At 43.1% G+C, this 21,165-nt stretch overlaps 1 protein-coding gene across 1 annotated transcript in view; it reads right to left on the reverse strand.

Moving 5' to 3' along the window:
• LOC144456600 (uncharacterized) overlaps window positions 1-20,819 on the reverse strand; it is a 33,449-nt gene extending 12,630 nt beyond the window's left edge. The window contains 8 exon segments of the mRNA XM_078151838.1: window positions 8,891-9,032; window positions 10,463-11,749; window positions 11,751-13,132; window positions 13,135-13,179; window positions 13,182-13,231; window positions 18,171-18,189; window positions 18,344-18,458; window positions 20,751-20,819. Coding sequence (XP_078007964.1) covers window positions 8,891-9,032; window positions 10,463-11,749; window positions 11,751-13,132; window positions 13,135-13,179; window positions 13,182-13,231; window positions 18,171-18,189; window positions 18,344-18,458; window positions 20,751-20,819 — 3,109 coding nt within the window.
• Window positions 20,820-21,165: the final 346 nt, after the last annotated feature.

Genomic DNA, 21,165 nt, shown 5'->3' on the forward strand with positions numbered 1-21,165 from the left:
ATCCCACCTCAGACACTTAGTAGCTGTGTCACTTCATTCTGTTTGCCTCAGTTTCCTCATGTGTAAAAGGGCTGGAGAAGGAAATGGCACACCATTTCTGGCTCTTTGCCAAGAAAACCCCAAAGGGGTCAGGAAGAGTTGGACACGGCTGAAATGACTTAACAAAAAGAAGTGCCTCATGCTGGGAAGACAAAGACCAAAGCTAACTAGCCCCTGCCCTCGAGGAGCTTACATTCCAGTGGGGAGTACAATCTATTCACAATCCATACCAAAGAAATACAAAATCGTTTTTTGTAGGGTGAAGGAGTAACACCTGGGCAAGCAGAAAAGGTGTCTTGAAGGAGGTGGCCCTTGTGCTGGGCCGTGGGCTAAGAGGAAGAGTTGAGGAGGGAGGGAATTCCAAGCAGTGGAGACAGCCAGGACAAAGGTCCAGAGGCTGGAGGTGAGGTTCCATGCTCTGAGAACAAGTAGAACCATGTGGCTAGAAAGAGAGTAAATAAGGGAGAATCATATAAAATCAGTCTGGAAAACAGGCTAGGGGCAGATGGTGGAGGGCTTGTCATCCAAGGATCATAGATTTAGAGCTGGAAGATGCCTTAGAAGGTCATTGAACGTAACCTCGTTTCATACAGAAGGAAGCTTGGACACTAAGAAGTTAAGCATCAACTTGCCCACGGTCAAATAGTGTCTAAGGCAGGATTTGAAACCAGGCTTTCCTGATTCTAAATCCAATGCTCTGCCTACTATGAAGAATTTGGATTCCTTCAGATGGGCAAAGAGAGTCCTTGAAGCTTCTTCAACAAGGGATTGACAGGATGACTTAGAATCCATGAAGGTCATGCAGGCTTTTAGAGAAGGGAGAAACTTAGGGTTAAGAGGCCAAAGTGGAGGCTGTTGCAATAATCTAGGCAAGAGATGATGAGGTCAGAATGAGGAGGGCTGTAATGTGTGTAGAAAGAAAGCTACAGATACAAGAAATATTGTGGAAGTCAAATCAAGAAGACTTGGCAACTGGAGGGATGAGGGAGAGGGAAACACGGATGACTCCTAGGTTGCAAATCTGGGTGTCTGGAGGAATGGAGGAGTCTTAGATGGAAAAGGGAAGAGGAGAGTATGTTCATGGAGAAAGGATTCTGGTTTTTTTTGTGCTAATTTGGAACATTCCTGGTAATCCATTGCGAAGATGTCCATCAAGTTGTTTGAGATTTAGCACTGGAAGTTGGGAGGCAACTGAAAGCTGGACATGTGGTTTTGCGAGGTGCCTGAATGATGGGGACAGTTGAATCAATGGGAGTTGATGAAGAGAGCGGAGAGAAGAGATAGCTCTAGATTCTACCATTGCATAGGGATGTGGGACATGGGCAATGACCCTGCAGAGGAGACTGAGAAGGAAAGTTCAGATAGGTAGGAAGAAAACCATAACAGAATAATGTCATGGAAGGACAGCCATGAAGAGGTCTGGTCATCAGAGTCAGAAGCTAGATAGAAGCCTAGAACACTGAGGAAAACCTTTGGCTTTAGCAATAACGACGTCACTGGTCACCTCTCAGTGAGCAATTTCAGTTGAGTGGAAATGGCAGCCAGATTGCAAGGACTTGAGAAATAGGAAGTGAGAGAGGGGGAGTAGAAGCCACAAATGTAGACAGCTTTTCTAGGATAAGAGAACCATTGCTTTAGAGTTGGAAGGGATTCTTAGAGGTCATTGAGTGGAACTTCATTTTACATTTGAGGAAACTGAGATCCAGAGTAATCCAATGACTTGTCCAAGCTCTTAGTGGTAGTAAATATTAAAGGTGGAATTCAAACCCATGGCTTCTCTCTCCAAATTCATCACTCCAGCAGGCTAGGAAGGGAAGGGTAATTAAGTAAGATGACAGCTGGAAGGGATCCAGGTTCAAGAGAAGCTATCCAGCAGAATGGGGGAGACCTGGGAGTAGTCTTGGGCAATAGGGAAGGAGTCAGTGGATCAAGTCAAGTGCCAGTCTTAGTATATATTCCTCCCAGTACTAAATGCCTGGTTCCAGTTACTATCTCTCCAGTATCAATTGTTTTTAAAATTGATGTATTATTTTAATTTTCGACATTCACTTCCATTTAAGATTTTGAGTTTTAAACTTTGTCCCCTTGTCTCACCTCCTCCCTCCCCAACACGTCATATTATCTAATATGGCCTCTTCTTCTACATTCGTGTAAACATATTTTCACATGTAAAGAAGAATTAGAGGTAATGGAAGGAACCAAGAGAAAGAAGGAGCAAAACACCAAAAGAAAAGGAGAGCAAATAGTACGCTTCCATGTTCATTCCAACTCCAAGGTTCTTTCTCTGGATGTGGATAGCATTTTTCATCGTGAGTCTTTTGGAATTGTCTTGGGTCCTTGCATTGCTGAGAACTGCCAAGTCTATCAAAGTCAGTCATTGCACAGTGTGGCTCCTGTGTGCAGTGTTCTCCTGGTTCTGCTCATTTCACTTATCATCAGTTCATAGAACTCTTTCCAGTTCTTCTGCTATTCGCTTGCTTATCATTTATAGCACAATAGTATTCCATTACATTCATATACCACAACTTGCTCAGCCATTCCGCAACTGATGGGCATCCCCTCAATTTCCAATACTTTGCCACCACAGAAGGAGCTGCTATGAATAGTTTTGTACACATGGGTCTTTTTCCCATTTTTATGATGTGTTTGGGATAGAGCCCTAGAAGTGATATTCCTGGGTCACAGGGTATGCAGAATGTTGTAGCCTTTTGGGCATAGTTCCAAATTGCTCTCCAGAATGGTTGGATAAATTTATAGCCCCACTCCAGTGTCATTTAAACAGTTGATATCTCCTTGGTGTTATCAGTAAGCAACCAATATCAATTAGATTTTAGAAGGGACATTTACTGAAGATACAGTAAGATCTGAAGTTAACAATGTCCCCCCAAACTAGGCACTCACTCTCCCCTTACCACCTTGGGCCCTGGGAAGAGTGAGCATAAAGGTAGAGTGCATGTTACAGACATTCCCCCAACCAAGTTCACTCCTGGTGTGTTGTGGCCGCTGGGTGGACTTCTGTCTTGCTGTAAAAAAACATGGCACCTTAGCCACAAAGTTGTTACACTCCTAGGCTGGGTGCTGTAGGCAGGCCGATCATCAGGGCTTGTTCTTCTCCATTCTTGGCTTTTCTTTGCTCTTTTATTGATAACTCTGTTTAGAGATGTATTCATTTCCCCTTAATATTTCTTTTGCTTACATCCCACAAGTTTGGGTATATTGTGATGTTCTAATTTTCTTTCATAAAACCAATTTTTGAAAAAGAAATTCTGACAAAGATGAGATTTAAAAATTTAAAAGAACTATCAAATTAAGAAAATGCACTATTTTTAAAAAAATAATAAATGAGGCAATAGATTTGTTTTGGGGTTTTTTGTAATTTTTTTTTTTTGTAATTTTTTTTTCCATATGCTTTTGAGTTGAAAATTTTTTCTCCCTTTTTCTCCCCCCCCACCTCCCCAAGACGGCGCACAATCTGACAGAGGCTTTACATTTACATATCCATTAAACATGTTTTCATGTTAGTGAAGTTGTAACTAAAAATTAAAACCAACAGGAGGAACCATCAGAAAGATGAAATAAAACTCAACTGAAGGTAAAAATAAGTGATAGCGATTCGACTTCCATAGTTCTTTCTTTGGATGTGGACAGCATTTTCCATCCCGAGGCCTCTGGAGATGTCTTAGATCCTTGTAATGCTGAGAAGGGTTCAGTTTAACATTCTTAGTCATTGCATAACGTGGCTGCTATTGTATACAAAGTCCTCTTGGTTCTGCTCACTTCACTCAGCATCAGACCATATAAGTCTTCCCAGGTTTTTCTGAAGTCAGCCTGTTCATCATTTCTTATAGCACAATAGTATTCCATTACATTCATATACCACAACTTGCTCAGCCATTCCCAATTGATGGGCAACCTCTCAATTTCCAATTCTTATGAGGCAATACATTTGAAAAAAAAAAAAAAAACCACAACGCAACAAAATGACCAAAAAAAGAGAAATCACAGCAGAGAAAGTGCAAGGAAAGGAAATTGAAACTGTTTCATGAAATATACTCTAACAAAATGAAATAAATATTAAAAAATATAAAATACCAAGACTAAGAAAAGAAATCCTGCAGACCTGAAATGCTCTAGGAATTGAACCCCAGTACTCATTTAATTTTGGTCTTTTTATCTCCAGAGCTAATACACTGCCTCGTACATGGTAGGCACTTGGTGTGTTAAATTCAATTGAATTGGGAGTCAGTGTGAGTCTGAGCAGTTTGTGAAAGATTCGTGGAAGAAGTGAGGTTTGAGCTGATACTAGAGGGAGGCAAACAGCAGGCCTGTGGTCTGCTCTACCTAGAATATACACCCCGGAGTGGGCCCAGGCCATTTCTGGGCAACATGTAACAACCTCACAAGTTTGCTGCTTGGGATGGCAAAGCAAACTGTGAGTAGTCCTTGGCTTCCTCTACCCCATAAGGGCCAAAAGAGCTAGGGAATGTTGTGAAAAAGCTGTCAGAGGGAGCCAGAAGGAGTGGCCTTCTCAGTAGACTTAATGACCTGACTCCCCCTGTCTTTCCTTCTCCCTACTCCCTCTCTCTTTCAGTGGAATTAGGGAAGTTTGGAAGAGGTTTGGGGGGCAGAAAAAGAATGAGTTCTGTTTTGCGCGTGGATGAGTCTGAGATGTCACTTGGGACCTCCTGTTTGAAATGTCCGACAGGTACTTTGTGATGTGGGGTTGAAACTCAGAGAGAGACAAAGGCTGGGTGCATAGATCTGGGTCATAGGAGCATGCATTCAGAACTAAGAAAGACCTAGTCCAGTCCTCTCATTTTCCAGATGAAGAAGCTGAGGCCCAGAGAGGTTAAGTGATTTCCCTCCAAGCTTACAGCAGTAATGAGCAGAGGCAGATTTTGAACCCAGGTCCTCCAAATTCAGTTCTCTTTCCAAAGTGAGATGACTTCACTGGCTGGATTAGAAGTTTCTGGGGAGTGGTTGGTGTGTAAGTTGGGAAGAGCAAATGGCACCCAGATAGCAGTGTCGCGCTGCAGCTTAGGTGACAATGTGTGGTAATTCACGTGATCAGAGTCAGTAGAGTGCTGGGCTGGGAGTCAGGACGCCATTGTTGTTGTCGTTGAGCTGTTCAGCCATGTCCAGTTCTTCCTGACTCCGTGGACCACAGCACGCCAGGCCCTTCTGTCCTTCGCCATCTCCAAGCTCATGGTTACGGTTTCCATGACACCTTCTGTCCATCTCATCCTCTGCTGCCTCCTTTGCCTTTTGCCTTGAATCCTTCCCAACACCAGGGTCTTTTCCAGTGAGTCCCATCCTCTCATTATGTATTTAAGCTTCAGCTTCAGTATTTGAGCTCCTGGAATTAACTCTTTAAATATTGACTTACTTGCCCTCCTTGCTGTCCAAGGGACTCTCAAAAGTCTCCAGCACCACAGTTCAAAAGTGCCAATTCTGGGGCAGCTAGGTGGCACAGTGGATAGAGCACAGTCCTTGGAGTCAGGAGGAACTGAGTTCAAATCTGGCCTCAGACCAAACAATTGACACTTACTAGCTGTGTGACCCTAGGCAAGTCACTTAACCCCATCTGCCTTAAAAAAAACCAAAAGGACATGCTTACATAAGGGCCAATTCTGTGGCACTCAGCTTTCCTTATAGTCTGATCCTCACAGGCATACATTGCTACTGGAGAAACCATACCTTGGGCTGTTGGCAAGGTGATGTCTCTGCTTTTTAGTACACTGTCCAGATTTGCCATAGCTTTCCTTCCAAGGAGCAGGCATCTTTTCATTTCATGGCTGCAGTTGCTATCTGCGTTGATCTTTGAGCCCAAGAATATAAAATTTGACACTGCTTCCATTTCTTCTGCCTCTCTGTGCCAGGAAGTGATGGCACCAGTTGCCAAGATCTCTGGCCTTTTAATGTTAAGCTTCAAGCCAGCTTTTATACTCTCCTCTTTCACCCTCATCAAGAGGCTTCTTAATTCTTCTTTCTGCCACGAGAGTTGTATTGTCTGCATATCTGAGATTGTTGAGATTTCTCCTGGCAACCTTAATTACAGCTTTTGAATCATCCAGGCTGGCATTTCACATGATATACTCTGCATATAAGTGACATGAGGTGAGAACATACAGCCTTGTCACACTCCTTTTCCATTCTTAAACCACTCAGTTGTTCCATGTTCAGTTCTCCCTGTTGCTTCCTGGTCCACACACAGGTTCCTCAGGAGACAAGTCAGACGATCTGGTCCTCCCCTCTCTTTGAGGCCTTGTCACATTTTGGGGATCCACACAGTCAAAGGCTTTAGTGTCGTCAAGGAATCTCAATGACTAGTTTGCTTTTCCTTGTAAGGGTATGATGAATTCAACCCGTGCCTTTCAAAGCTGTCTTGCTTCTGTGTTTCCTTCTGACCCTCTTTGTGTTCTCTTCTTTGCATCCTTTAAAATAGCTTCCAAGAGCACATTTTTTCACTTTCCTCTTATTGCTTTTTCTTTCTTTGAAGGAGTCAAGAAAGCAGAACTAAAAGTTATTCTGGAACTTCCTGGCTTCCTCCCTAATCAAAGGAATGTTGGCATTTTTGTCTTTAGCTCCTTTGCCTCTTCCAAAACCAGCCTGCTCTTCTGGCTAGTCTTGGGTCACATGTCGCTGAAGCCCCGCTTGCAGAATCTCAAGCATAACCTTGCTGGTGTGTGACATGAATGCAGTTATTCAGGAATCTGAAGATTGCTTGGCATTGCCCTTCTTAAGGGTTGGGACATAAACTGATCTTTTCCAATCCAGTGGACACTGTTGTGTTTTTTAATAAGACCATATAGGTGTGACCTAAAAAGAAGTGGAATTGAGTGATAGATTTAAGGGATTCGGTCTGGTAGAGGTGTGCGGTAGTGTACAGGAGGCAGCAACCAAAAAACATTCCAGCGAAAAAGAAGAGAAAAAAGCAGAACAGCTATGTGTGGGGAGGCTTTACAATGAGCCAAGGAAGGAAGGAAAGGGAAAGGGGAAGAGAAAGGGAAAGATGTACCCCACTTAATGGAGGATTCCAGAGAATAGCAGGGAGGGATAACTCGGTTGTTGTCCTTCATCGTGGAAGAGGACCTAAATGACGTCACTGTCCTGGGGTCAAGGTGCAGTGTGTCCAGCTGTGGGTGATGAGATCAGTGTGAGCTCAGTATCAGAGTGCAGGCAAACAGTCCATCTGAACAATTAGATGGACATATCTGTAAATTTGGGCATCTCATGTTTCTTTTGAACCACTACAGTTGTGCTTTGCTCACAGGGCACAGCACCTTCTTTGATGCCAGCTTGCCATGCTGGACAGTCCTGTGCCAGTGTCTCCCATGTCCTGCCATTTATTCCAAAGTTCTTCAAAGAGACCTTAAGAGTGTCCTTGTATCGCTTCTTCTGACCAACACGTGAAGACCTTCCTTGCGTGAGTTCTCCACAAAATGGTGTTTTAGGGCAGCGTACATTTGGCATTTCACTATGGCCAGTCCATCTGAGTTGTGCTTTCTGCAGTAGAGTTTGAATACTCGGCAGTTTAACTCAGGAAGGAACCTCAGTGTCCAGTATCTTATCCTGCCAGATGATCTTCAGAATCTTCCTAAGACAGTTCAAATGGAAGCAATTCATTTTCCTGGCATCTTGCTGGTGGACCGTCCAGGTTTCAGAGGCATACGACACTGAGGTCAGTACCAGGGCTCTGCAGACGTTTACTTTGGTAGACAGCCTAATGCCTCTTCTCTGCCACACTTTCCTTCGGTGCCTCCCAGACACTGAGCTCGGTCTTTCAGTGTGTGGGTCAATCTCATTATCAAGGTGTACATCTCTAGAGAGTATACTGCCCAGGTAAGTGAAGTGATCCATGGCACTGAAAATCTCTCCATTTGCTGGGACAGACAGTTCCATGTATGGTTGGTATGGTGCTGGCTGCTGGAGCACCTGCATTTTCTTGGTGTTAATTGTTAGGGCAAAATTAGCAGAAGCAGCAGAGAATCTATCCTCACGTTGTTGCACCTCAGCTTCAGAGGCTGCATTGAGAGCACAATCCTCTGTGAACAAAAGATCACACACCAACTCTCATGCCACGTTAGTCTTGGCTTGTGGCCTTCTGAAGTTGAACAATTTGCTGTAAGTGTGGTTGTTGGCACTGATGCTGTGTCAGTCCCCATGGAAGACTTCTGATGACATAGCTGGAAACATCATGCTAAAAAGCATGGGAGGGAGCCCACAGCCCTGAGCAATGCAAAGAAATAGAAGATAATGAAATGGGAAAGACAAGAGGTCTCTTCAAGAAAATTAGAGATATGAAGGGAAATTTTCATGCAAAAATGGCATGATAAAAGACCAAAAGGGTAGAGATTTAACAGAAGCAGAAGAGATTAAAAAGAGGTGACAAGAATACACAGAAGAATGACACAGGAAAGATGTGAACGTCACAGATAATCAGGGTGGTGAGGGTACTGATCTAGAGCCAGACAGTCTGGAGAATGAAGTGGGCCTTGAGAAGCATTGTTATGAATATGGGTCATGTAGGTGTGATTACATCACATGGGAAGACTTGGGTTCATATCTTACACTGGACACTTAGCAGCTGTGTGAACCATGAGTAAGTCACTTGACCACTGTCTGCCTCGATTTCTTCCACTGTAAGTGGGGGATCATTAGAGTACCTGCCTTCTCGAGCTGTTTTGAGGATATTTGTAACGTGTTCCCCACAGTGCTTGGAAGGTAGTCAGTGCTTAGTAAATGTTTGTGCCCTCCCTCTGCCCCCCTTAACCCCTGGAGGATGACGAACCAGTAAAAGTTGTTGACTGTGGGAGACTAACACAGTCAAGTTGCTGTTTAGGAGGATTACCCTTGCAGTTCCATGACCAGGCTGGTCCCAAGGTGATGAGTTCTTTTGGCCGTGACAACTCTTCAAAGGCTCCACAGAGCCACTGAGGGTCCAGAGTCTGCCTTGTTGGAAGAAAGGTGCCCGCTGGGGAAGGCATGGATGCCTGAAGCATAGAAGGAGCAAACGGTCGTCTGGCAGTGGGCATTTCTGTAGCGGATGGTTGGGAGGGGAGAAATCAGGGGCAGGAGCACTGGCTTGAACCTCCAGCCTTCATCCAGAGACCAGAGGTGATGAGGACCTGGACCCAGGCACCCTAGACTCCACCTTCAAGTCAGTCATCAAGAATGTCACAGCTTCTCTTGGGAACAGGTATCCCAGAGTTACTTGCTCATGTGAAGAACCACCTACCTCACTCTAAGGCATATCTCAGGAGGGACTGATAGGATGGTGTGTGAACTCTGGCAGGAAAGCATTGTGGAACAGTGGAAAAAGGGAAAGCCCTGCAGTCAGGGGCCGTGGGTTCTAATGCTGCCTCTCATTCTTATTACCCTGTTACACTGGGCGAGTAACCTAGTGTCTTTGGGCCTCTGCTCTTCTGTAGAATGAAGGAGTTGTACTAGATTACCTTTGAGGTCACTTCCTGTTCTAGTTCTAGGATTGCATGAGTGAGAAAACATGGCATGTTTGTCCTGAAGAAGGAATGGCTTCTAGGAGTTGTGGGTGGGACAAGATGTGTTTTGAACATCCAAAGGGCTGGTGTGTGAAAGCTTGGGCCCAGGGACAGGACCAGGAGCAGTGGGCAGAAAGGTGCCAAGAGGCATTTTTCACCCTGATCCAAGGAAAATACATTCTAACAACGAGAGGCATCCCAGAGCGGCATGGGTCGCCTCAACAGGTGGTGAGCTCCCCATCGTTGGAAATCTTCAAAGCCTGGATGGACACTTGTTGGTTCTCATGTGTTCTTTCTCAGGTAGGGTTGCATAAGGCTATAGATTAGTGGGTTCAGGCACCTGAGGTGTTTCCTTAGGTCAACATTCCCCAACCTCAGAGACTTTTTTTTAAGGGAAGGAGAAGAAAAGATAAAAAGGAAGTCCTGGGACCCAAGCCACCAAGGGACCAGGGAGATACTGGGAAGGAAACTAATTTAACCCTTAGGTCTGAAAGGTGGGAGGACCTGAGTGGTGACTGATCCAGAGAATTTAGAGCTACATTGGAAATGTTCCAAGGGAAAAAGAAAGAAAATATAGCATCCTGAGCCCAGACACCCTGCCCTGTCCCTGAAGTCCCCATCCTCTCTGGAGATTGCGTTTCTCGTCTGCCAATGATCCCAGCCCTCTCAAAGGGTCTGCCTCGCAGTCCTAGTCTCCTCGTTGAGCCCCTACGTGTTCGCACAACTCAAGAGAGACCCCAGTTCTGTGTGTGTAGCCCCAAGCTGAAACCCACATCTCTCCTGAACACAGTTGTATTTTTCACTTATCTTTTTATTCAAATGATTCCTGTTCCAAATCACAGCTATGCTTCCAAAGCATGAGTTGGTGACATGCAAGAGGTCCTGGGAGATGCCCCAATCCTTCTCCTTCAGATCCTTCTTACATGGGCTTTTCTGTTTTGTGTGGCTTTCTGTTTTCGTCTCTTCTTTTTCTGGGCATAGGCCAGGATTATGAGGTACCAGATTACACTGTTCACAAGGAGGATGAGGGTAACCAGGAATAAGAGGATGGCCAGTAGTTTTTCACTATGTTTTTCTGTTGGGTGCTTGCTAGAAGGAGTATGTTTAATCCCTTGGGGTTCAGTAGGTTGGTTCTGTGAGGAGGTGGTTCTGATTGGAGGAGGAAGTGTGGTGGTGGTGGTGCTGGTTCTGGTGGTAGTGGTGGTAGTGGTCTGGTGAGTGGTGGTGGGGATGGTAGTGGTGGGGGTAGTAGTTGTGTTAGTTGTAGGAGTGGTGGTAGTTGTGGGGGTAGTGGTGGTTGGGGGCGGGGTGTTGGTGGGGGTGGTGGTAGTCTTTGGGGTAGTGGTGGAGGGGGTGGTTAGGGAAGATGTGGGAGTGGTCACAGTGGTGTTGGGGGTGGTAGTGGTATGGATGAGGATTGGGGTGGAGGGGGTGGTGGTAGTGGGGATTGTGGTGGGGATAGTGTTGGTGGTGGTGGGAGTGGTGGGAGTGGTCGTGGTCTGGGGTGTTGTGATGATTATAATTGGAACAACAGGCCCGCTATCCATACTGCCCCCATGACCTATTGTCTCACAAGTTGGGGGGGCATAGCCAGAATCACAGTGGCAGTGTCTCAAGTTGTTACACACCCCTCTTCTGTGACAGTTGGTAACTGGATTGCACTGAAGCATGAGGAAGTTTGCAGCAGATGAGCAGACATTGTTGATGCAGACCTTGTTCGGGGCACATCTGGTACCATCAGACACTTGTGCTCTATCAGGAACATCAACCTCCTCAAAGAGGTCTGCGCCCCAGCACCAAGTTTTATCATACCTCACCTGGATAAAGGTGTGGTGGTTCTTACCGTGCGGTACGTTCAGCACCTTCTCACATACAACCTTCCCGCACTTGGCATTATGGGCAGCACAACTCACAAAGCCTTTGTACAGCCCAGTAAATCTACTGCCACAGTTCCCAAACCGGTCCCCTTTGGAATTCATGAACCGATAGCAACCATCTCGGGCAGATATGGCTTCTTTGCCAAAGATCTCAACACACTGTTTATTCAGGTCCCGACAGTGCCCTCCATAGCAATGCCCTTGTCCTGTGCATGGGGTGCCATCTTGTTTGTAGACATCTGGTTGGCACCACATGGAGGTACCATTGCAATATTCAGGGAGGTCACACTCATCCTTACTGGGACGGCAAACACTGCCCCCTTAACCGAAATTGGCAGCCCTCACAGCAGGGCCCGAAGGCGCACACAGAACCTTTAGTCATCTTGCATGTGGGAAGACAGCAAGGGTCCTTCGAGCAGGTCTCAACACTGCCACAGTCACACTCCTCCCCTCTGTCTAACACTCGGTTCCCACAGACTGACTTCCTCATTATTCTGCTGGGGTCTGGCTTTTCATAGAGGCAGATCCCACCGCGTGTCCTCAGGTATTCATAGTAGTTGTCAATACTGCAGTTACTGTAACGACTCTCATGGGTGACAGCGTCATTCATGATGCAGGAAGATTGTTCACCACATCTGCAGCCTGAATGGTCATGCATCATGCCTAGGGTGTGGCCCAGCTCATGGGCCAGGAGGTTAGTGAAGCGGGTTATGTCTTCATGGTAGAATGAATCAATTGTTGCAGCTTTGTAGTATGTACAAGTACCTCTGAAATAGGCATCGCCCATCGCACTTCCGGTATTATGCCCTACGATCAGATGGGCAATATCGTGAATCACCCTACGGAAGACGTAATCAGTCCTCCATCTATTGAAAGCCATAAGGGCGAACCTTATATTCAGTGAAATATGGATCAGATTTCCCTCTGTCCAGATCTCCAAACCAATCAGGACGACTCTGGTGTTGAACTCATGGGTGAAGGTGTCTAGCTGTGAGACGACGTCCATCACCTTCTCGGTTGTCTTGGTCACATTTTCATCCCACATTTCGAACCTTTTCTTGTCGACCACAATGTACGTCTTCACATACTTGGTGTGTGACCAGATGTAATCCATAGAGGCTCTCTGAAGTTCCCTCTCTCTCTCATCCATATCAGCTACATCTTGTTTCCCTTTTAAATGGCTCCTGAATTGAAGAGGTTCCCTCTTAGGCCCCTTGCAGGTAATGAACGTGTCCTTTTTCATTTTGTACAGGACGTGTTCAAACTTACTTGAGGCATCAATGGGCTCAATGTTGTAGACTGTTTTCTCTATGGTTATTATGCCCTTGAGGCCAGAGCAGGTACTGAGAGACACTAGGGAGCCCAGATCATTTTCCACATATCCATCATAGTAGCAGTCATCTGGGAGAAAAGGCATGTCCAAAACTAGCTTCCCTTTGTAGTAAGTGTAGACAGGGAAGTTCTTAGCAAATAGCCCTCTCTTTTGTTTCAGATGAATCACCTGCCTCTTGCCTCTCATAAATATTGAATAGGAGATTTTTCCTGCTCCTTCTCCTTCCCTGTTCATTAATCTCTTGGGGATGACTACTTCATAGGAAGCATAATATACTGATCCCAAGGCACAATGAGTGCCTGGAAGGAGTACTGCTATCAACAGAAGGAAGAACCCCCAGCTGGCATGGGAGGACCCCAGCCCAAGACCCCATTCCCACATGGGGGGCACTCTGAAAGAAAACTCTCTTTCTTCTTCATCCATGGCCACTTGGCTGCACAGGAGGGGAGTCAGGGGACACAGCTCGGGCTATGTCCCCAGCCCTGACCCCAGAGAAGCAACTGATGCTGCTGGGCCTCTGCCCTTAACTCCTCACCTGGACCCTGGTCCTCTGAGTGACATGATCTTGAAAGCTGTGTAGGCTGTTCATTGCCCTCCCAGAGCAATCCTAGGATGTCAAGTGGCCCTCTGACTCCCTCCCATCTTGGGCCCTTAGGGTTCCAGTCTGTGTCTTCCTATGGCAGCAGCAGCAGCCTGGGCCCTCTGTAAATCCCTCTGGTCTCTAGATAAGTTTCTTCAGCCTCCACACTGGATGCACTGACTGCAGATGGCCTCCTAGTATCTTGTCCCTGGAGAGAAGGAAAAAAAATGGCTCCCCTCCCTTTTATCCTCCATCACAATGGCAACCCCTCTCCCACCCTTTGTATCCCAGAGTTACAGAGCTGGGGTGGGGTGGGGCAAAGGTCCCTGGGGGTGGCTCTCAGTTGGCTGGCTTTCTCCTTTGGCCAAAGCCAGTATTATTACTTTTGTTTCACACTGCCAATACTATCTCTGTCTCTGATTCAGAGCTCCCTCCATGCCAAAAGGTTTTGGCCTGACCCTTGATAGGTAGCATGAGACCTGTTTGAGCCCTTCCTCGCCCCAAGGAGGTTGAAAACCCGGACTGGTCAATCACAAGGGGACATTTTGTCCCAGTCTGAGTTAACATGCCATAATCCTTTGGGATGCTCTCTGAGTGAATCCAGAGTTTTCCTGCTAGATGAAGCTGACCAGAGCATTCTCCTGTTTATGACTGATGAGGGCCAGTCACTGTGAACCTGACACTATCTTGATGAATGGTATTTCTCTCATCTCATTGTTTTAGGGACCCTATCCTACCGTGACGCTCTCTTATTTTATGACATTCTCTTGTTTATGGCTGACAGAAACCAGGCACCCTAGGGGCACTGTCTTGTTCTATGGAAAGTATAATTTTACTGACAAAGGACACAGGGGAAAGGGAGGAGAAAACAGTTCCTTGCTGTATGGGTATATGGTGTCCTTCAAATGGCCTTTCTTTGAGCTCATTTCCCAATGAACTCACATGGATGTTGTGCATTGTTGACCTGAAAGTTTGGTTAAAGAAGACAAAGAAATTAGGTGATACATGATTATATAATTTATTCCCTTTTAGCTAGCGAATCATGTATACATGCAAGGCAGAACATGATTCTGGTTCTGAGATTAAGTGAAATGAGGAAGGTTTTATACAGTTTAGAGTGATCAGACTCAGGATGTCTGTATTACAAAAAAAAAAAGGTATAGCCTCTATATGTTTCTTAACATATAGCATAAAAAGGAAGTTTCTTAATTGCATAGATTGTAAATACAATAGACGAACATCAAAGTATCAATCAAATTATAGATCCAGGATAAGGGTTTCCTCTACATATGACCATAGGATACAAAAAAAGGAAAAGTCTCATTAATCAAGACAGTGTCTGGTCCCAGACATCCTGGGCTCAGCGATGATGAACAGGAAGAATGCTGGTCAGTTCCATCTGATCCTGAAATTTGCTGACGCAGGAAGGGGTGTTTTTAGTTCACTCATAGATAAAAAGATTAATTCAGGTTTTTGGCCCTTATTGGGACTCAGTTGATCTTAAATGATTGTCATTTCCTCCTTTTGGTCAAAGGTAAGCTGAAGGCTTCACCTGTAGATCAAGAAAGGTGTGGGGAAAAACCTTCCTCTTCCTCAGGGGATGGAAAGAGTTGTCCACTTGCAACAGGCATCTTCAGATGATCCTGGAGTACACATGCAGAAGTTGGCAGCTATTGGAGTAATCACATAGAGCTGATAGAGGCTCTTAGAAGATGTATGAGTCGATAATTGAGAGAAAATAGCGTAACATAAGTCTTTAATTAAAGCCACGTAGAGATAGTTCAGTTTTTCCAGCCATGCAGGGCTAGGTTCAAACAATACAACAAAGTTTTCTCATAATTCACAAAATTGCATAATTACTTCAAGTCAGGTACAGATTAAATCACTTGAAGGGTTCACAATAGACTAGTTTTGAGAAGGGAGATTTACATGTCACCAGGATGACCGAGAAAACCTTAAATATGAACCATACAAATCAATACAATCATTATTACCAATGTTAACTAACATTAAGTTCCTTGCTCATGTACAATAGGCTTAATTCATAGGCAGTTCAAAAAGGGAGCTCTCTTCTCTGGTTTAGATTTAGAAGTTCCCAGATAATTCTGACTTAGTATAAATTAGTACAATCACTAAAATTTGGTTCTCTATTTTTGATATCATCTGCTGCTTCTGTTCTTATCTACACCCTGTACCTGGTATAAGAATTGTTTAAAATGTGAAGATCCAACCATAAAATGAGCTTTCCTGCCTTTTAAAATTATCAGATACTTTAATGAAGGAGAAATAATTTCACGTACTTTTACAACTATCCTATACAATTTTTGAGTAAAAATCCAAATTTGAGATCTTTTTATCAAAACATGCTTAAAGCTTGGATTTCCATGATTGGTACATTTTGGAAACCAATCATGTACATCTGTATATAATTCTTGGAGGAATCAGTCTAATCCTGTTGCTTTTCTCAAAATTTGCTGTCCTATTTAATTAGACATCTATCGCATTACATCTTTGTCTTTTTACTTCGTCTAAACATTTCCTCCTTAGGAGGGTGTTATTGCTATATTATTATTATTTGGCCATGAATGTAAGTTAAAGTTGTAAGCTATTCATACTTGCATCCTATTATGGTAACTCAGAGATGTTCCAGAGGGACAAGGTCATATATCATATCAGAAGGAGAGAACTTCCTTGGCTCTATTTCATTCCAGGCTTGAGTCATATCTGATAGCCAATCATGTAGTCACTGGATGTTAAAAGGAGGGCTTCGGATTAATCAGGTGGGGAATTTTCCTTTTCAGAAAGGAAATAGCACAATTGGGAAATAGAGTCAGGAAGATCCTACCTAGGCTGTGTCTAAGGTCGTCCTCAAAACTCTGCCCAAGGCACAGATGTCCATCTCTAGCAGTTCTCAGCCTGCAGCACATGCCATCCTACTATTGGCTTCATGACAACTCAGACAATTATCCTGGTAATCAAAGCTCAAAACAATAGTAAATTGCTGTCCCATAAAATCACATATCCTAGATAATAAGAATTTAATCTCACATTGGTAACAGTAAGAGACTGATCACAGAAAAATACTACTGCTGTCATAATTCCTTTAAACAATGGGAACATCTTAAGGTGAGTCTTCAGAAGTTTGTATAAATTTCTGCACATGTTCGAATTCCAGATTAATAATAATATTAGATTTCCCATTAAGTTAACACAAAAGAGCTCATAAATTACTACTCTTCACTAACTAACACTGGAATCCTAATCCTTAAACAAAACAAAGAGTTACTAACTTTAACCTCAAGTTGATGGATTTATGTCCTTGTTCACAAGCTTGTTTATTCTTCTCTAATTATACTCACTCTGAAAGAATGAGATATTTCAGATTTGAATCTTATACATATAAGTTCAAACACTAATTTAACTCTTGCTTAGGCCATGAATGACTACAGATTCAGATCAAAACAGCAAGATCTCTTCTGCTTTACAGCTCATTACAATAATTTAGCAGTAAGTTATCTTGCAAATGAAAATTTTGTAGGCCTAAAAAAATCAAACAAGACATTCTTCTAAAAGTATTTCCCTTCTTTAAAAACAGTTTAAAATTTGTCCTGATGTTAAGAAGAATAATCACTAAACTTTTATGAAGAACATTTGGAATTTTTAAAGTGATAGATATCTTTCCTTTCCACCTTAAAGTAAAAATAAACCTTTAAATTGGAATTCATTAAAACTAAGTTGATAAAATGTCCTTAAGTAACATAAATAACTTCCCAAAGTACTATAACAAACTAAATTCCTAGTTGTTACAGAATTCCTAGATATCACAAAGTTCCTTAGTCAAAAAGGTGTTTGTAATGGAGAAAAAAATTCAGTTTTTATAATGCATAAAGAACATACCCATTTAAATTAGCCTTATCACAATAAAAAATATTATCAAGCTTTAAAAATTTACTCAGTATTTTTTTTTCCTTTGTCTTTAAATATATCACTGGAAATTAGGAAAAACTATTACATTCTGGAATCTCAAAGATAGTGAATGTGGTAATCCATAAATCTTCAAATTAACATATTTCAAGGATTCTCATTTACTCAGGAATTTCACAACACAGGAAACTTTTACACAGATTTGATAAGAATTTTAGGTGAAACTTCCTCTTAAAAGCAAATAAAACTTGGAAGTTTATTCTAAACCATTCATTCTCCCCTATTATTATTATTTTGGGAGGGGTGACAATTCTTGATCTAACATCTCTGGATTATAAGAGAAATTGCTTTTTTTTCAACAGTATAGCTGATACAATTTGTTTACCAGATTACACCATATAAAAAATCTCAGAAATATAACATACCATAAACAATTATCAGGTATTTAAAACTTGAAACAGAACCAATTAATTACCTGCTTACAACCAAATATACCTCATTAAATGTTAACAGTTTTCAAATTATCCAATTTTATCACATCCTTTTAAAAGACAAACCATATGTACCATTTCTACCTCACAATGATCTCTCAAATTTTACAATCTAAGAAAGTTTTAGAAATACAATACAATTTAGAAACATACTAACAACACAAACAATAAACTTCAGATGACATCAGTTGCATTTCCAGATTATCACGTATAGAAATTATTGATCTTATTACTCAGTATTTAAAAACCACTTCAAAGTTATCAGGTATGGAACAATTACATTAAATTAGAGAGATAATAAATGTTGTCTAACATATGTCATTGTGTTAAGCACTTTGCAATCATTATATCGTTTTGATCCCATAACAACAACCATTTATTTTTCCCTTTACAAATCAGGAATCAGGGCAAACAGAGATAAAATACCTTGCCATAAATTCCAAAACTGGAACAGAGAAGTATGGGGCTTACCAAGAGTAGAAGTTGGCTTCTCACCTCATAATGCTATTGCCAGGCCTTCCAGGGGTTTGGGTGGCTGATACCAGGGCTTTGCCAGTGGTGATAATTCTTGGTGGCAATGGATCTATCATAGTTCTGACCTGTCCACTTCTCTCCTCCCACAGCTGCATAATTTACTGAGGCTGGTGCCGTTTGCAGCTGCTGGGGCAGGCTGGGCAGAATGTACTGAACCTGGATGTTAGTCCCAGGTGTTGCCTAGAAGGGTAGGCTGCAAGGTGCCCAGGGGCATAGGGCTGATAGCAGACTATCACTGCTAGTCTGTGTTAGCTGCCCCTCTCCTCCTTTTGCCAGATGGGAAGGCTGATTTAAGTTTTCCCTACAATTCTCCAGCATTCTCTTTTTCAGTCCCCTTATTGAGATGCTTATCTCTGAGGGGGGAGTGGGAATGCTGAGGAATCAGGATTGGAAGGAGGTGTTTTAGCAGAGGGTGAGCTCCTGGAATACCCCCAGTCTCAGAAGTTTTCTCCAACAGTCCCAAAATGAACAACTTCCCAATTTCTTAATGATTAATCTCAAAACCTTTAGAATCTGCTAAGAAGTCTTTAGCTGTATCTAACTTTTCACTGTAGTCTAGGCTGGCCAGGCCTGGACCCAAAAGAAAGGAGTTTTACAGTTTGTTGTTTCCCTAGCTGCAGCCCTTAGAAGTCTCTGGCTGCATTTAAAATCTTATAAGATATAGATACAGAGATACACACCGACAGACAAATTGACAGGACAAATACAATACAAACATAATGACATAGTGCGCACTTAATGACACAGAGAAAGGGAATTAGAGGCTTGTTAGAAAACCCCCAACACGAATTGGTTGTTATTATTATTATTCTGAGGAAAGGGGGTTGGGGAATTTGCAAGGATCCAAGACCTGATAGTGTAACTGGATCTTGGAAGCCTTCCTCAGAGTACCCCTGAGCTTGAGGTTTAAAAGGGCAAGTCCCAATGAAGTTAAGTTTGATGATCTGAGTCCCTGTCAGGACCATAGCCTTTAAGGGAAAGGGAAGACGGAAGGGGATTATTTGGAGCCTAGGAAAGAGTGCTGAAGAGGCTTTGCGAGCCTTAAGGGAAGAGGCTTCTGCCTTTCCTTCTCCCTCAGCCATCTCAGCAACCCAATGATGAAAGCATTCCCACTCCTGGTTAGATGTTTTGTTGGCTTTTAAACCTGATTTGGTTTTAAGATAAAGTAACTTTGACCAGTCAAAAGAACCCCATATTGTGGCCAACATAATTTGGGGCTATCTTTAGTTAATTGATATCAGTGCTAGCAGTACTTGTGATCACCAGATTAGCAATGGCTTCACATATAAGAGGTTGTGTTGTTAGCCAGATTTCTGGTTTTAGTTTCTGACTGATCCATAGCCAATTTCTCTAGATTGATCCTTACCAGAGGGGACTTAAATGATACAGTAGCCGGAGTTTCTGAACTTCGACTTGATCCCTGACCCCAGAGCTAACTTAAAGGGAATTTTCTTTCAGACTTCAACCAAACTGGTGGGAGGTCCATGGAATCTGGAAATAAGAGAAACTTAACCAACCTGGTCAAGGTTAGGACTCCAGGAAAAAATGGATCCTGAGGTGCCTGAGCCACTAAAGCGTTGCTGGAGTGGACTGGAGTTTTCTCCCATTCCTTCAGTTCCAATCCGAGTCACGGCACCATTACTGTCAACCTGAAAGTTTGGTTAAAGAAGGCAAACAAGTTAGGTGATACGTGATTATATAGTTTATTCCCTTTTAGCTAGTGAATCATGTATACATGCAGGGCAGAACGTCATTCTGACTCCAAGATTACGTAAAATGACAAAGGTTTTATAGAGTTTAGAGTGATGAGACTCAGGATGTCAGTGTTACAAAAAAAAAAAAAAAGCATAGCCTCCATATGTTTCTTAACATACAGCATAAAAAAGGAAGTTTCTTAATTGCACAGATTGTAAATACAATACGACGTCGAAGTATCAATCAAAATTATAGATCCAGGATAAGTGTTTCCTCTACATATGTCCATAGGATACAAAAAAAGGAAAAGTCTCATTAATCAAGAGAGTGTCTGGTCCCAGACATCATGGGCTCAGTGATGAAGAACAGGAAGAATGCTGGTCAGTTCCATCTGTTTCTGAAATTTGCTGATGCAGGAAGGGGTGTTTTTAGTTCACTAATACAAGAAAAGATTAATTCAGGTTTTTGACCCTTATTGGGACTCAGTGGATCTTAAATGATTCTCAACATGAATGTCTGCCTCTGTGTGAGAAATAAACATGCTCATACAGCCTAGCTCTGTTTGCCTCTCTTAGAATGAACACTGCAGGTGGACAGCAGGCAGTCCCCCCTGTCTAGGGACAGAGTTAGGAAAGAATTCTTTCTCCAAGGGAGGAAAGAATGAGAGATTGAGTCACTGGGGCTTCTGTATGCATACACTGTTTTCATTTTGATGGCCAATCAAAAAGTCTCATCACCGCACAATTAGGGGACAGGAAACAGTCAGATGACCTGTACCTGCTCTGAAGTATTGAGCAGGGCCTTCACCATGGTGCACGCCTGGAAGCAGACCCAGCAAATATCCATGTTAGGGACTGCATCAGGCAGAGCATGCTTTGCATACTCTGAAGGCCTGGCCTCTTATTGGTCAGTCCCCCATCAGGTAGTCAGTGAGCACTTAGTAAGCACCTAGTATGTGCCAGCCAATAAGCATTTATTAAGTGCCTGCTGTGTGCCAGACACTGTGCTGAGTGCTCACATACAAACAGAGGCAAAAAGAGAGTTCCTCCCCATGAGCAGCTCACAATGTAATGGGGGAGAAAACAAGCAAGAAGTTATATACAGGAAAATAGGAAATAATTAACATAAACTAGGCAGGAATTGAGAGGGATCAGAAAGAGCTTCCTGTCAGAGGGGAGATTTTAGCTGGGAC

Source organism: Phascolarctos cinereus, unplaced genomic scaffold (assembly GCF_003287225.1).
Source record: "Phascolarctos cinereus isolate Bilbo 61053 unplaced genomic scaffold, phaCin_HiC Scaffold_4;HRSCAF=312, whole genome shotgun sequence".
Lineage (NCBI taxonomy): Eukaryota > Metazoa > Chordata > Mammalia > Diprotodontia > Phascolarctidae > Phascolarctos > Phascolarctos cinereus.